This window comes from Colobus angolensis, unplaced genomic scaffold (assembly GCF_000951035.1).
Source record: "Colobus angolensis palliatus isolate OR3802 unplaced genomic scaffold, Cang.pa_1.0 Scaffold3, whole genome shotgun sequence".
In the NCBI taxonomy this organism is placed as follows: Eukaryota; Metazoa; Chordata; class Mammalia; order Primates; family Cercopithecidae; genus Colobus; species Colobus angolensis.
Window position 1 is genome coordinate 24,962,047 of NW_012116265.1, and position 14,030 is coordinate 24,976,076.

General features: G+C 52.2%; 1 protein-coding gene across 1 annotated transcript in view; it reads right to left on the bottom strand.

Moving 5' to 3' along the window:
* Positions 1-2,226: 2,226 nt before the first annotated feature.
* The window catches only part of GALNT16 (polypeptide N-acetylgalactosaminyltransferase 16), a 98,488-nt gene continuing 86,684 nt past the window's right edge, over positions 2,227-14,030 (bottom strand). The window contains exons 13-16 of the mRNA XM_011949678.1: positions 9,459-9,600; positions 8,642-8,767; positions 4,478-4,617; positions 2,227-3,361 (exon numbers count right to left, since the gene is read on the bottom strand). Of these exons, the coding sequence (XP_011805068.1) occupies positions 4,480-4,617; positions 8,642-8,767; positions 9,459-9,600 (406 nt within the window). The 3' untranslated portion in view covers positions 2,227-3,361; positions 4,478-4,479. The remainder of the gene's footprint in view (positions 3,362-4,477; positions 4,618-8,641; positions 8,768-9,458; positions 9,601-14,030) is intronic.

The window sequence follows — 14,030 nt, forward strand, 5'->3', positions numbered from 1 at the left end:
GTGGTGGTGGGCGCTTGTAGTCTCAGCTACTCGGGAGGCTGAGGCAGGAGAATGGCATGAACCCGGGAGGTGGAGCTTGCAGTAAGTGGAGATTGTGCCACTGCACTCCAGCTTGGGCGACTCCCTCTCAAAAAAAAAAAAAAAGCTCACAGCTGACAAATGGCAGAGAAGCGAGGGATCCAGCTGACTGGGTATTTTTTTAAATTGAATTGAATTTTTATTTATTTGTAGAGATAGGGTCTCACTATGTTGCCCAGGCTGGTCTTGAACTCCTGGGTTCAAAGGACTCTCCCAACTCAGCCTCCTGAATAGCTGGGACTACAGGTGGGAGCCTCTGCATCTGGCTTGAATGGGTCTTTAGAGTCCACGCCCTAGTACACTCTTCTCCACACTTCACAGGGCTGAATTCAGCAGGAGAAGGTGTCCTCAGATGGCTCTGGAGCCTCAGTCCAGGTCAGCTACTCAGACAGCCCAGCTGCCAGGCCAGGAGAGAGTAGGCCCTCCCCTGCTCCATCTCCAGGTCTTTCCTAAGTGCCTGGCAGTGAAGACCTCTTCCATTAGAGAAGCTGGCTGGGTCGTGCCCTCCTTCTGAAGGAGCACTGACTCAGACCATCACAGGGACACACAAATACCAAACACACTGAGAACATTGTTGGCAATGAAATTACAGACGTTATAAATGCCAGCCTTTCCCTTCCAGGTTTCCTTTCCTGTTCCCTGGTGGGAGAGGACCACACCCCATGCAGTGCTGGGAGACACCGCCTGCAGGCCTTGGGGTGCTGGAACCCTGGGAGGACGGTCATATTGTCCAGGTTGTTTCTCCCAACTGCAAATGGAGACAGCCTTCCTGAGGGGCCAGGGGGAAGAGCCCTTATAAAAACTGAAGCCAAGTCACAGAGGCCCAGGGATCCAGGAACTGCTCCCTACTGTACAAATGGGGGGTCTGGCCCCGGTGCAGAAGTCCCTCCTGCCGCCCCGTCCATAGGCTCTCGGGGGACTCTCTTGCCAGTGACTCAACTGTTAATACCGAGCCTGGGGCTTTTGCTGATTCCTCCAGGGGCTGGCTAAAGGCTGACAGCCTTAGCTCCCAGGAAAATAACTGGGTGGCACAGAAAATGGGCTTTGGGAGAGGTAGGTTTGGAGGAGAGAAAGCAAGAGGAGAGAGCCTGACTCAGGAGGAACAGGAACCAGAGCCCTCCAAGGCTGAGAGTGAAAATAGATGGAGAGTGGAAATGGGGCTCAGTGCGCCAGGAGGGAGCCCTGAGTAAGCGGTGGGTGGTGGGCTGTGCTCCCTGAGAAGATGGAGGGATGGATGGGGGGATGGAGACTGCAGCCAGGGTCTTTTACAGTGACTTGCCTCCCAAGCCCAGACCAAGCTGGACATTGTAGCCAAGGTGTATTCTCTGCAGCCAGCGAGGGCTTTGCTCCAGGCTCTTCAGGCCCAGGGGTCAGAAGTTCTGGGTAACTCCAGATCAGCAGCCCTACAGCAAAGTGGGGCTGAGGGCAGAAATGGCTGCGTCCAGGAGAAGCTAGTGGTGTGCTGGCCTGCTGACCGCAGTTCACATGTGTGTTGAAGCAGCATTTATTTTTACCTGGGTAGGTTCAGCTTCTGATCACAGACATGGTGGGGGTTTTCCATTGGTTTCCATGGGAACATTAGGCAGAGCATCTGCTACCCAATCAAGCAAAGCTGGTCTGGTAAGACTCTATTCAGAATTATTTTGCTGTTTTTACCCAGGAAGTGAGTCCTGCCTGAATTTGTACCACTGCCTTCTTGTGTGGTAGAGCAGGGGAGGGCAGCTCCAAGGGGACAGGGTTGGCTCTCAGGGAAGGAGAGAGGGCTGGCTAAAGACAAGCATGGCGGCAGGGCCATACCTATTTGGAGAAGCAATTTGCTTTCCATTTCTAAGCCCCAAGTAGGATCCTGTGATGAGGCCACAGGAGCCTGGACTTCGCCTGACCTGAGCTGGTTCCTGGTTTTGGTCCAAGGCCTGCCCTTGCAGTAGGGCCACCTGTTGGCCCCCACCAACAGGAGCAGTCATGAGTTCCTGGAGCACCACAGGGCATGGAGGCCGAGGAGCAAGCTACCAGGTGCAGCAGAGGGCTAGACTTGAGCATGTACAGTTTCACTTTTACAGAAAGGAGGCCCTGACTTCCCCCATGAGGCGGGGGAGGGTGGTGCCGAAGGGCTAGGCCTGGAGGCAGAAAGGAAGGCACTGGTGCGTTTGGACATGTAAGAAGTGGTTTTATTCCAGGTGTGTGTTTCATAAAGACGAGGTCCTCAAGGACAGCTAGTGGCACATGCTTTGGTCAAGAAGAGGAAAAGCAAAAACAGAATAGGGCTGAGTCGCCACAAAGGACTGGCTGATAAGTGCAGAGCCTGATCTGACCACAGCAAAGGAGAGACCCTTTTGAAGGCCCCCTGGCCAGCAGTCCTCTTACATTCAAGAGGAGAAGCCCCCACTCCCCAGCCCCAAAGGTCCATGCCCGAGTGTGGCCCAGGCCTTCTAGTCCATCCTCTGGGGAGAGGCCTTTGCCCTGGGCCCGGTTCTGTCCTAAGCTGTGGCTGGAGGCTTCCCAGATGAACAGGGGATCTGAGGCTGCACCTGGCTGTGGAAGAAACATCACGACAGAGGACAGGCAAAGCGTGGCCCTGGGGGCAAAGGGCCCTGTGCTGGCAAGTCCAGGGGTGTGCACTCGGGCATGGGAGCGCTGCCGAGAGGACGCTGGTGAGAGTCAGGAGGTGAAACTGCTGGAAAGCCCTCCAGAGCAGGTGCTGTGGACCACAGACACTCGGCTGCCGATCCCAAGGGCCGTGTGGAGGGAACAGGCGATGGCAGTTTGAGCACACCAGGGAGGAAGATTAGGGGGTGGCAGCTTGGGCAGGCAGTGGCTTCAATCCAGAGCAGAGGTTCAGGCTCTTTGGGGATCAGGGACCTCTTTTAGAAGCCATGGACTCTTTCCCCAGGAAAATGCATGTACGCACACACATGCAGTATTTTAGGGACAATTTCAGGAGATTCCTAGACCTTCTGGAATCCATGAACTCTACAGGGGTGTAGATCCTTGGCCTATGAAAGACAGGGGACTCCTGTGGTAGGTATATCTGCCCCAGGCTGGTCTGCTTTGTAGAGGAGACCCCCCAGGGTCCTGGTACCAACAATCCTTTGCCCAAGAGCCAGTGGGGCAAAGGAAACAGGGCGCAGGGATAGCAGGAGCAGTTCCAAGACGAGGCCATGGGGTAGATGTGCGAATGTGTTCTCAGCGGCTGTGAAAAGGAACTGGGAGTTCTCTACACAAACAGGAGCCACAGCCAGCCTCCCAGCCCAGTGCAATAGCTGACACTTCAAGAAAATCCCTCCTGTAGCGGGGAGGGGAATAAGGGTGACGTTGAGCCCTAATGACTTAGGGGCTGTTCATGGTCCAGAAAGGAGGTTCCCTTCTTTCCAACCACCCTGACCCATGATGCTGTATTGACAGAGGCCAAAACCTTTGAGAAAGCAGGAGTCAAAAATGACAAACAAGGCTGGGGCTACTCAGGGGTGTGTGTGGCTACCCGTCCTTTCAGTGGGTCCTGGCCGCAGGGACAGGGCACTAGCTCTTCATTAATGCCCGAGAGAGAGGTCTCAGCCTGACACATGGCCAAACAGAAATGGAGTCTGTTTAATAAACTATGCCCGAATCTTCCCCTAGAGATCCCTCTGCAGCCTTTTGCTAAGAATGTGGGCACCCTCAGGCACAGGACTGGAGGCACAGTGTTGGGCTCAGACCCTGGGGCTGGTAAAGTGTGGAAGGGACTGCGTCCTGGGTAAGAGATCTTGTTCTTTTGGTGCTTTGCTGCTCTTCTATCCACGTTCATTTGCAAATTACCCATCCTTTGCTGCCAAGATACCATCTGTCCCCACCCAACCCAGTGCCACCCTGGGCTTGGCATCTCTGACAGGTCACCAGGCTTCTCACCTCCTTCCTGTTCTTTACCTGCTCCTGCAGGCTGCCCCTCTCCCTTTCTTCCCTCTTTTCCCAGCCTTCAGCCTCTCCATCCACACTGCCCACTTCCCCCGGCCCTGCCTGCCCACACAGCTGGGCCTCATGACCCAACAGACCCCTGTGTGGGCTTCTGTCCTTGCTCTCTCCAGGCAACAAGGGGAGAGACCACACACTATTGTCCCAGCCCCAAGAAGCGCCAAGGGAGAGGACAAAGAGCCAGGGGCACCTACTCAGTCTCTACCCAGCAACAGTCCAGCACCCTGACCATCTCCTCTCCCAGGGCAAGGCCAGGACAGCGCTGAGGGCATTGGGGCGTGCCCGCCTGCGCCCTCCTGGAACAAGCTTTGGAGAACGTGTGTTGTGGTGGGTATTTGCTGATGGTCCCGGCAGAAATGTGGGAGATGGGAACAGCCCGCTTTGCACTCCCCCACCCTAACCCCCTTCCGGTCCCAAAGTCTCATGCAAAAGGTACAGGAGGCCCCGGGTCTACCGTCATGTGTGTGGCGACAGCTGCCACTGCTGGGCCTGGGCGTCAGCCTGACACTTGCTGGTCACCAGCTGGGCAGGCTTCGTCTCCAGGCAGAGGCCACTGACTGAATGCTGGATGAAAGATCCTTTTCTCCTCCATTTCTAGGAGGAACGGAGATGGGTTAAGAGAGGAAGGAATAAACAATGATTTTAAAAAAATAATGTTGTACTTTCATTTCACATGCATGTACTCAATCCTTGTATATAACTAGGACACATCCCCCTCCTTTGTTTTTAGGCATGATCTTGTTCTTGCAGTGGTGCCACCATAGCTCACTGCAGCCTCGAACTCCTGGGCTCAAGCAATCCTCTTGCCTCAGCCTCTGAGTAGCTAGGACGATACATGCACACCACCATACCCAGCTAATTTTTAATTTTTTGCAGAGACCGGGTCTCGCTATGTTGCCCAGGCTGGTCTAGATAGAATTTCTCACCTCAAGCAATCCACCTGTCTTGGCCTTCCAAAGCACTGGGATTACAGGCATGAGCTACCATGCCCAGTCATGCCCCTCATTTAAATCAGGCTGCGTATTCCTATGTAAGAGGCTGCCCCCATCCTACCCTAATACCAGCTTTAAGCCCTGCCCTTCCCAGCAGGGGTCTTGCTTCTGTAGTTTGCAGAAGTTCCTGTCCAGATCAGAGGAGGCAAAGCAGAAGTCCCCTGTGTTTATTTACAATTTAGCTTGGTTGCCACGTGCAAATCTGCATTTCTAGCTTCTGTTTAGTTATTGGGCCCAGTTTCTTACATGGCATCAGTTGCTGGGGCTGAGGATTTGCCCTCTGCTTTAGATGGGCTCTTGTTCTTCAGGTCACCATAGATCCTGCCTGGTCCCGACTTTTCTCCTATTGGGGTTTTCTCACCAGCTCCCTGTAGGCACTCGAGCTTGTCAGTCCTGGCCTAGGTAAATCTTTTACTTCTGCAAACATGATTTCTTCTGACCTGTGAGGCCAGTCAGTTGTCTACACCCCCTAGTGGGAAGCTGCCTTCTTTGTAGGGATGAAGTGTGGGGCCAGCAGGGTGGTGGGAGACTGGAGGTCTCGCATCAGAGTCATGTAGGGGCTCCTGGTCAGTGCCTTCACCTCCTGGTGCCTCCCCGTCCCCGGGTTTGACAAGGGGGAGAAAAGTTGCTCCTGTAGAACATTAGGCAAGTGCCTGGGTGGAGGACAGAGTGTTGCTTGGAACATTTATGAGAAGGGATGAGAGGCAGAGACCTAGGTTTCAAGGCTCAGGGAAAAATAATAGTAAGATAGGTCTATTTTGGGTTTCTCTCCTATTTGCCTCCCATGCAACCACCTCCCCTCTTCCTTCTCCTCTCATTCACCGTGTCTTTGATTAGAGGCAGGAGTGCTGGTGACCATGTGGAGGGAGCCCAGAGGGCTCTGAGGGCAGTGGGTGGACAGGGAGCAGCTGCGGGGAGAGAGATGAGCCCACCTGGCTGCAGGGATAGGGCTAGGGCTGCAGGGGGTTGTGCACACAGGGTGGAAGGCAGGTGCAGAGCCTGGGCTCCCAGTGGGAATGCAGGGATGTGAGGGGTAGGGCCAAGACTCAGCCTCTCTGGGCCCACATGGTCCCCACAGGAAGCCTAAAGGTCAACGGTCTTTGGACCACCCCCCTCCTATTTCTTCATGCTCTTCTAGTCCTTGACATTTACCTCATGTAGGCCAAACCTCCAGCAACGCCCAGCTGGAGAGAGTATGGCCATCCTCACCCCAGGGAGTCTTGATGCTTAGTGCCACCTCAGCATCTAGCCTTCTGTAATATAGTGGCTCCCTCCCTTCTTTCTCTTCCACTAAAGTGCAAATTCCCTGGGGGTCAAGGACCATGTCCTTTCATCCTTGTGGCCAACATGATCTGTACATTGTCTGGTACAAGGTAGGCACCCAACGTCATTTTGGTTTTTTTTGTTTGTTTGTTTGAGACCAAGTCTCACTCTGTCGCCCAGGCTGGAGTGCAGTGGCACGATCTCGGCTCACTGCAAGCTCCACCTCCTGGGTTCAAGCGATTCTCCTGCCTCAGCCTCCTGAGTAGCTGGGATTACAGATGCATGCTACCACGCCCCGCTAATTTTTGTGTTTTTAGTAGAGATGGGGTTTCACCATTTTGGTCAGGCTGGTGTCGAACTCCTGACCTCATAATCTGCCCACCTCAGCCTTCCAAAGTGCTGGGATTACAGGTGTGAGCCACCGCACCTGGCTGTCATTTTGTTTTAAGATGAATGAATGACTGAATCACCCAGTCATTAGGAAGTGCTCCCTAAACAGCAGGATTCTCATTCTCACTTACTATCAGTGCTATTAGGCACAATCTCAGAGTTTCCTGACTCTCCAGGCCACTCAATTCTGGGCTTGTCTGAGAAACAATGTAACATCGCCCACTGTCCCATCTCCACATCTTGGTTCTTGTGGATTCCTTGTGAGGTAGGCAGGGGAGGGAGCCTCTTATTTTGTAAGTGAGGAGACTGAGTGAAGGGAGGGGGAGGGAAGACTGAGCTGGGGCCTGCTGACTCCATCACACCAGGTCTGAGGTACAGGAGCCTCTCGGATACAGGAAACCCAGCTAGCCGTGGAAACAGGACCAACGGGGGACCAAGAAGGACGGCCGGATTCCAGAAGGCATTGGCAGTGGGATAGCTGCTCATCCTGTCCTCCTGGGAGAAGAGGGGCACAGGCACCCAGAGTGCCATCAGGAGCCTGGCAGGACTTGCAGGGGCAGAATGAACGGGGCCAGGGAGATTCCTACACACCCCGTAGGCTGCGTCAGCACAAAGGGGGAAATGGGTGATTCAGCCCCAGAGGGGCAATTGAGTGGAGGTTTGCTCGGAGATAATTCCTCAGTGGGAGAGGGTGGGCGTGGGCTCAAGGATTTGCCCTCAGAGAGGTGGGTGCTCTAGATGCAGGGGACACTGCAACAGCCCCACGGCAGGGCAGGGCCCAGGGTGGACTGCATCCCCCCACCATCCAAATGTGCTTAAAGTGTCCCACAGGTCCAGCAAGTGGGCTAGGCACACAGATCCCTCAGACACACACAGGCTGGAGGGAGAGGATGTGGCTGCTTTCCAGAATGGCACAGCAAACTGCTGTTCATCCTTTAAAAAACGTGCCGACTCAAGCAAAGAACAGAGGGGTAAGTGGAAAACCGTGCAGGCCAAATCAGAGAGGGAGCATCCTCCTCGCTGCTTGCACCGACGGAGGCAGGCACAGGGAGGGCTTCTGAGGAGGGTGAGCAGGGGAAGCGCTGGAGCAGCCTCTGAGCTTTGGGTCCCATTCCCTAGGTGGCAAGGGAGCCCTCCAAGACAGGAAGGGAGCAGCACAGAAGGGAGCTGGCTGGCTCTGGAAATCCAGCCTTTGGTTCCACTGTCACTGGTTGCTGTGTACCCTAAGCAAGTGACTTCACCTCTCTGTGCATCAGTTTCTTCCCTGACCCTGACCTGTCTCCCAGGATTAGTGGTGACAGTGTGGGTGAGAGTATCAGACGAATGGAAAAGGCAGTGCTCACGTGAGGCTGGTCATGCCAGCTTGGACATCACTGTGTCTGGATCTCAGTTTCCCTAGTCTGCCAGCAGTCAAGAAATACTTATTGAACATCTATTATGTGCTGGGTTAAGACTGTGTGCCTAGAAGTCACACTGACGTGGGTTTGAATCCCAGCTCCACCCCTTCTCAGCTGTGTGATCTGACTTATATTCTTCAGATTCAGTGAGCCTCAGCTTACTCACCTATAAAATGGAGGTAGTACTAGAACCCACGTCACTGGGTGGCTGGGAGGATTAGATGAGATGATCTATTTCAAATTTCTAGCACAGGTTGTCAGTAAAAGCTAACACTTATTTGAACTGTGGTGGTTGTCAGGAGCCAGGCATACAGTGTTAACAAGACAAGTGGTCCCTGCCTTCATGGAGCTCACAGCCTGGCAGGATGGCATTAAACGAATAATTACCCAAAGAAGTATTTCCTCATGGGCAGAATAATTGGCTTGACCTAGATGCTGACTTTGCTCCCCTCCTCCCAGATCCTCCTCCGAAGGGCTTATTTGAGTCAACCAGGGGCTCCCCTGCCAAGGTCTGCCACCCTGAAGCACGGTCTCCTGGGGCTGCTGGGCCCCTGTGCTGGAGGCAGGGAGACTCACCTGCTTGCCTTCTCTAGGGTTGCACATCTGCAGTATGACCGGGGATCCGGGGGAAGACATTAAGGTGGAGGTGGCAGCCAGGCACTTCCCCTGCTGTTGGATGAGGTGGTCACTGAACAGCCATGCCTGCAAGGCAGGGAGCAGAAAGGCCAAGTCAAAAAGTACAGCGATGGGTGGGGAGATGGGTAGACAGGGAATAAATCAAACACATGGCATATTTTTGTAAGATTTCTACAAATAATTGTAGGAGCTAGGGTGGTTGTATGAGTATTCACTGTACAATTCTTATTATTTTTCTATATGTTTGAATTTTTTGATAAAATATTGGGTTGGGGGAGCTTAGCTGGAGCTGGCCAGAGGGCAATCAGGGCTGTGCCAAGGGACTGCGGGGAATGAGAGAGAATGACAAGACATGGAACCAGGGCAGCCGAGAGCTGCTCCTCACTGGAGTCTCCATGACCTGCTTTAGTTTCGATGTGGGTGCAATACTCATACGTTGGACCCATGTGTGCACAGGAGTCTTGAACATTGCCTGTCTCATGAGCTTAACCCAGCTGGATCTCAGGAGAGAACTGGGCACTATCTGGGCAGCACTTCTCCCTCGGCAAGCACAAAGCAGGTGGTGCACACGAGTGACAGGCTGGAAAGGGGATACAAATGTGTAGGACCAGAGTCTAGGGGCCCCTGGCAAAGTGGGTTTGTGTAAGGTGTAGACAGAGGAGGAGAATAAGTAGGGGGAAGTCCCTCACCCCACTCCTGGGCAATGTCCCCAGCTCTCTCCCACTCCCATTCCTACCTGAGGTCCTAAGCAGCTTACCTGGGCGGGCTGGGGGTTCTTGGCAGACCCTCTGCAGATTCCCATTCCAAGCAGGAAGTCACCAGCTGTGTTCTGGCCCTGAGATTCTAAGCAGTTCACCCCCTGCTTAATGATGCCAGGGAGTACTTCCTTCACAGGGATCCTGAGAGAAAAGTCAGCAGTCAGGCTTGTTCTCTGTCCCCCAGAGGCTTACCTACACCCTCTGCCAGATGTCAGCATCCCATCGGCTCTGGGAGCACCGAGGTGTCTGTGGGAAGGGGCCTGGGAGCAGCCTGGCCAGCAGGGGAGGTGAGGAGCAGGAGAGGCCTCTGGGAAGACTGGGCCTGGGTCCCAGGAATTCTTCCAAGTGGCTCTGGGAGCCTCTGCCCTGGAGGCTGGGCCTGAGACATAGAGGATGGGGGAGCCAGGGTGGAGCTCAGGCTAGAAAAACAGAGCCCCTCAGTCCAGAAAGAGGAAAGCCTCAGGAGAGCCTGGGGCCAAAATGTATGCTCAATAATCAATCCCAAAATGACAGAGAAGGGGGCGCTTTGAAGAGGCAAATTAAACACAAATATGAAAATGTGTTTAATCTCAGTAATGATTAAAGAGCTACATATCAGAGTCACCAATGTTTATTTACCATGCATGTACATTTGTACACGTACACACACACACACACACACACACACACACACACACACTCTTAATGACAATACCCAGTGTTGGAAACAGCTGTGAGACTGAATCTTCTCACACCTTCCTGGTGAGAGCGTTGATTAGCACAGCTTCTCAGGAGGGCAGAGTGCTATTACGTCTCAAAGCCCTTAAAAATGCAAACACCTTTGACCAATATTGCCCCTTGTAGAAACATATCCTACAGAAATAATTATAAATGTTGTAAAAGATATTCATCTCAGAGTGGTTGATTATATTGAAAACACCAGAAATTTCTCGATATCTAACAACAGGAGCTGGGCTAAATAAATTTGGATTCATCCATAGGATGGAAAACCCTGTAGCCATTAAAAATGACTTATGGCTGGGCATGGTGGCTCACACCCGTAATCCCAGCACTTTGGAAGGCCAAAGCAGGAGGATCACTTGAGGCCAGGAGTTCAAGACCAACCTGGGCAACACAGAAAGACCCCATCTCTACAAAAGTAAAAAAAAAAAGTATCCAGGCACAGTGGCACATGCCTGTAGTCCCAAGTACTTGTGAGGCTAAGGTTGGAGGATCACTTGAGCACAGGTGGTTGACGCTGCAGTGAGCCATAATGCCACCACTGCACTTCAGTCTGGGCTTCAGAGTGAGACCCTGTCTCAAAGTACATAAATAAAATAAAATTGTAAAAAATGACTTTGTGAAATAATACTTGCCAGTATGGAAAAATGTTCACAGCACACTATTAAGTAAAACAGGCAAGTTTGAAAATATTATATTATTATTATTATTTTATTTATATATTTTTTAGACGGAGTCTCGCTCTGTCGCCCAGGCTGGAGTGCAGTGGTGCGATCTCAGCTCACTGCAAGCTCTGCCTTCCGGGTTCACACCATTCTCCTGCCTCAGCCTCCACACACACACACACACACCTTATAGGTAATAAACCGGAGGAAGCTACAGGTGCCCACCAACATGCCTGGCTAATTTTTTTTGTATTTTTAGTAGAGACGAGGTTTCACTGTGTTAGCTGGGATGGTCTCAATCTCCTGACCTTGTGATCCACCCGCCTCGGCCTCCCAAAGTGCTGGGATTACAGGCATGAGCCACTGCACCCGGCCAAAATATTATATTACTAAAACACTGGTTTTAATAACATAAATCCAGCTGTCCTTCTTGGTCCCCTGCTGGTCCTGTTTCCAAGGCAAGCTGAGTCTCCTGTATCCAAGAGGCTCCTGTGTCTCAGACCTGGTGTGATGGAGTCAGCAGGCCCCAGCTCAGTCTTTCCTCCCTCTCCCTTCACTCAGTCTCCTCACTTATAAAATAAGGGGCTCCCTCCCCTGCCTACCTCACATATGCACAGGAAAATATGCTTACACACACACACACACACACACCTTATAGGTAATAAACCTGAGGAAGCTGCTGGCCCCAGCTGCTGCAGGCTTGCATACCTGAGTTCAGGTTATGTTCATTCTTGGATTAAGGACTCACCAGGCCTGGGAGTTACGGGAAGAAGGAGGGGTTACAGTCTAACTGTATGCCTTCTCTGCCTCCTGTTACCTCTGTCGGTGAAATAATCTGGCCTGGGGGCTTGGGCCATTATAATATGTTTGGCATTCTTTGATGTGGACATCTGTAGGATCTAGACCGAGCCAGGTCTTCCTTCCTCAGGGCTGGCTAGAAGCCGCAAAGTTCCAGAACTGATCTGCTCACAAGAGGCTTAGAGAGCCCCTTTCAATTCCTCTCCCACACCCCTGGCAGCAGCCTGTGCCTCCCCAGACTCCCTTTGGGAGGCCACGCAACTTTCTAGCAGAGGTGGCAAACCACCTACTGCCAAGTTGAACCTGGACCCTGGACATGGTCTGGCCTGCATAGCGTGGTGGTTGTTGCTTTTAATTAGTTGGCAATATTGAATGATTTTAAGGTTACATAGAAACCTTCAAATCTGAATCTAGCTTCTCTTGAAAAAACTGGAAGATCGGGCCACAAGGAGCTTGCATTCCAGCATGGCACTAATCCGCCGCGGTGAGTAGCCGCTGCCCCTCTGAGTGGGGCTTTTGCATCACAGTTTGTCACAGTCCCCACAACTCTCTATTGTCTCATCCTTACCCATTTGACTTATTGACATCACCTGCCTGACCACTGTAAGAATTTGAGTTCGCAAGAAGGGCAGGAGCTCCACACTCTCGGCCTCATCTAGGAGCAATGTGCTACATTTCCCTTCTCTGTAGAGACAAGATGGGTACTGAGACCTCTTTTATAACTGCTCAGGGGGAATACAGCACGAGGGCCAGGGGTTGCTCCAGACCGTGCCACTCCCCTGTTGCTTAGGGTGTTGTGCAAGCTGATCAGCTTTCAGAGGTGAGGTGGACACTGACCAAGGTTGGTAATGCCCAGTGATGCTTACGGAAGAAACCCTAGGCTTGGGAACAATCTCAAGATCAGACGCAGCTCCTAAGCTGTCACTGTGGCAGCAGTTGTGGAACAGCTGGGACAGCAGTCATCGCCACCCTTCCCCAGCTCCCTGGCAGTGCCAGGCTAAGCTGTCCTGTTTGTCAGCAGCCCTCTAAACTCTGCATCCACTTTCTTCTCTATGGGTCTCTTCCGTGTACACAGGCTGCCATTAGGTCCATTCCCCAAGACACTACTTCTTTCTGTTAGAAAATTGACATACTGGTTTTGTTAGAAGAAGAATGCTTACTGCCATTTGCTTGGAATTACTGTCATGGACGTGCCATGTCTACTATGCAACTAGCACCCTCACGAACATGATGTGCTTGTGCAATGCACAGCCTGAACAACAGTTCCTGACAGTCCTAATGCAAGTAATAAATTAGCAGTTGCTGAGGCCAGCTGTAGGGCTCTAACCTGGAGAAGGGGCAGAGCCATGGCAGGCGTAGGAGAGCAAAAGCCTCTTCTTTCAGCCTCCTCAGTCTCCCCACTGACCGTTTGCAAGTGTAGGCAACTATTTAGGGACCCCCTGTTTGGAAGAAAATTGGTATCACTCAGGCCTATGGGTCCCCTTTCTAATCAACAAGTTGATCCACTCCTGGCCCCTCACCCTGGGAACTGGGGGTGAGTAATCCAGATAGGAATGAGGTCTGGGGTTTCCATTTTAGCGACAAAAATTTATTTTAACTTTCACACAGTGGCAGAAAAAACAGAAGAAGACTTCTGCTCCTCATCGGCGTAGCTGGTTCATCTACTCTCCTGCCTTGTGATCGAGCCAGGTTTCTGATAGTTATGAGACATTTCTTCCCCTTGGTCATTGGGGGTGTCATCAGACCCTGTGGCAGGGCACTGGGGTTGGAAAGGAACGGCATTCCCAGGCCTCCCCCACCCTTCCCACAGGCTGCCCAGCTCATGCCTTAGGACTGGAACTAGTGGGCTTCACCCAAATGTATGAACGCTGACACAGCATAAAGAAGTGACTGCTCTTTTTTCTTCAGCGCCTCAGAAATGATGCATCTGAATGAGCACTGTCCCCTACAAGTGATCACTTCAGGAAGTTGCATTTTCATAAATTAATGTTCTTCCCATCACAGCTAGTGTCCAGGGAACTGGGGTTATTTGGGCCACTGACTTTGTCCCAGTGACACTGCCGTTGCTCACATTGTTCTGGAACTTCTTGGAAATTGCTCTCAGGGTCAGTTTAATCTTGTTCCTTTACAGTCATGCTGTGTTTGGGACCTGGGATTATAATTATCTGGGTTAATCATCTAGCTTATTCACTGCACTTGGCTACAACTTAATGGTGGCTGTTGGCCAAAAATCAAACCTGTCCTCAAAGGGACAAAGATTTGCCTCTTTCAAGGATATGCAAGCTCTGAGGGATGAAGTGTTCCGGAAAGCCATGGCAGCGTCCTCGAGAGAAAGCTGGCAGTGGTGGGAAACGTGTTCCCCAAGGTGACAGCTATAGAGGGAGCATG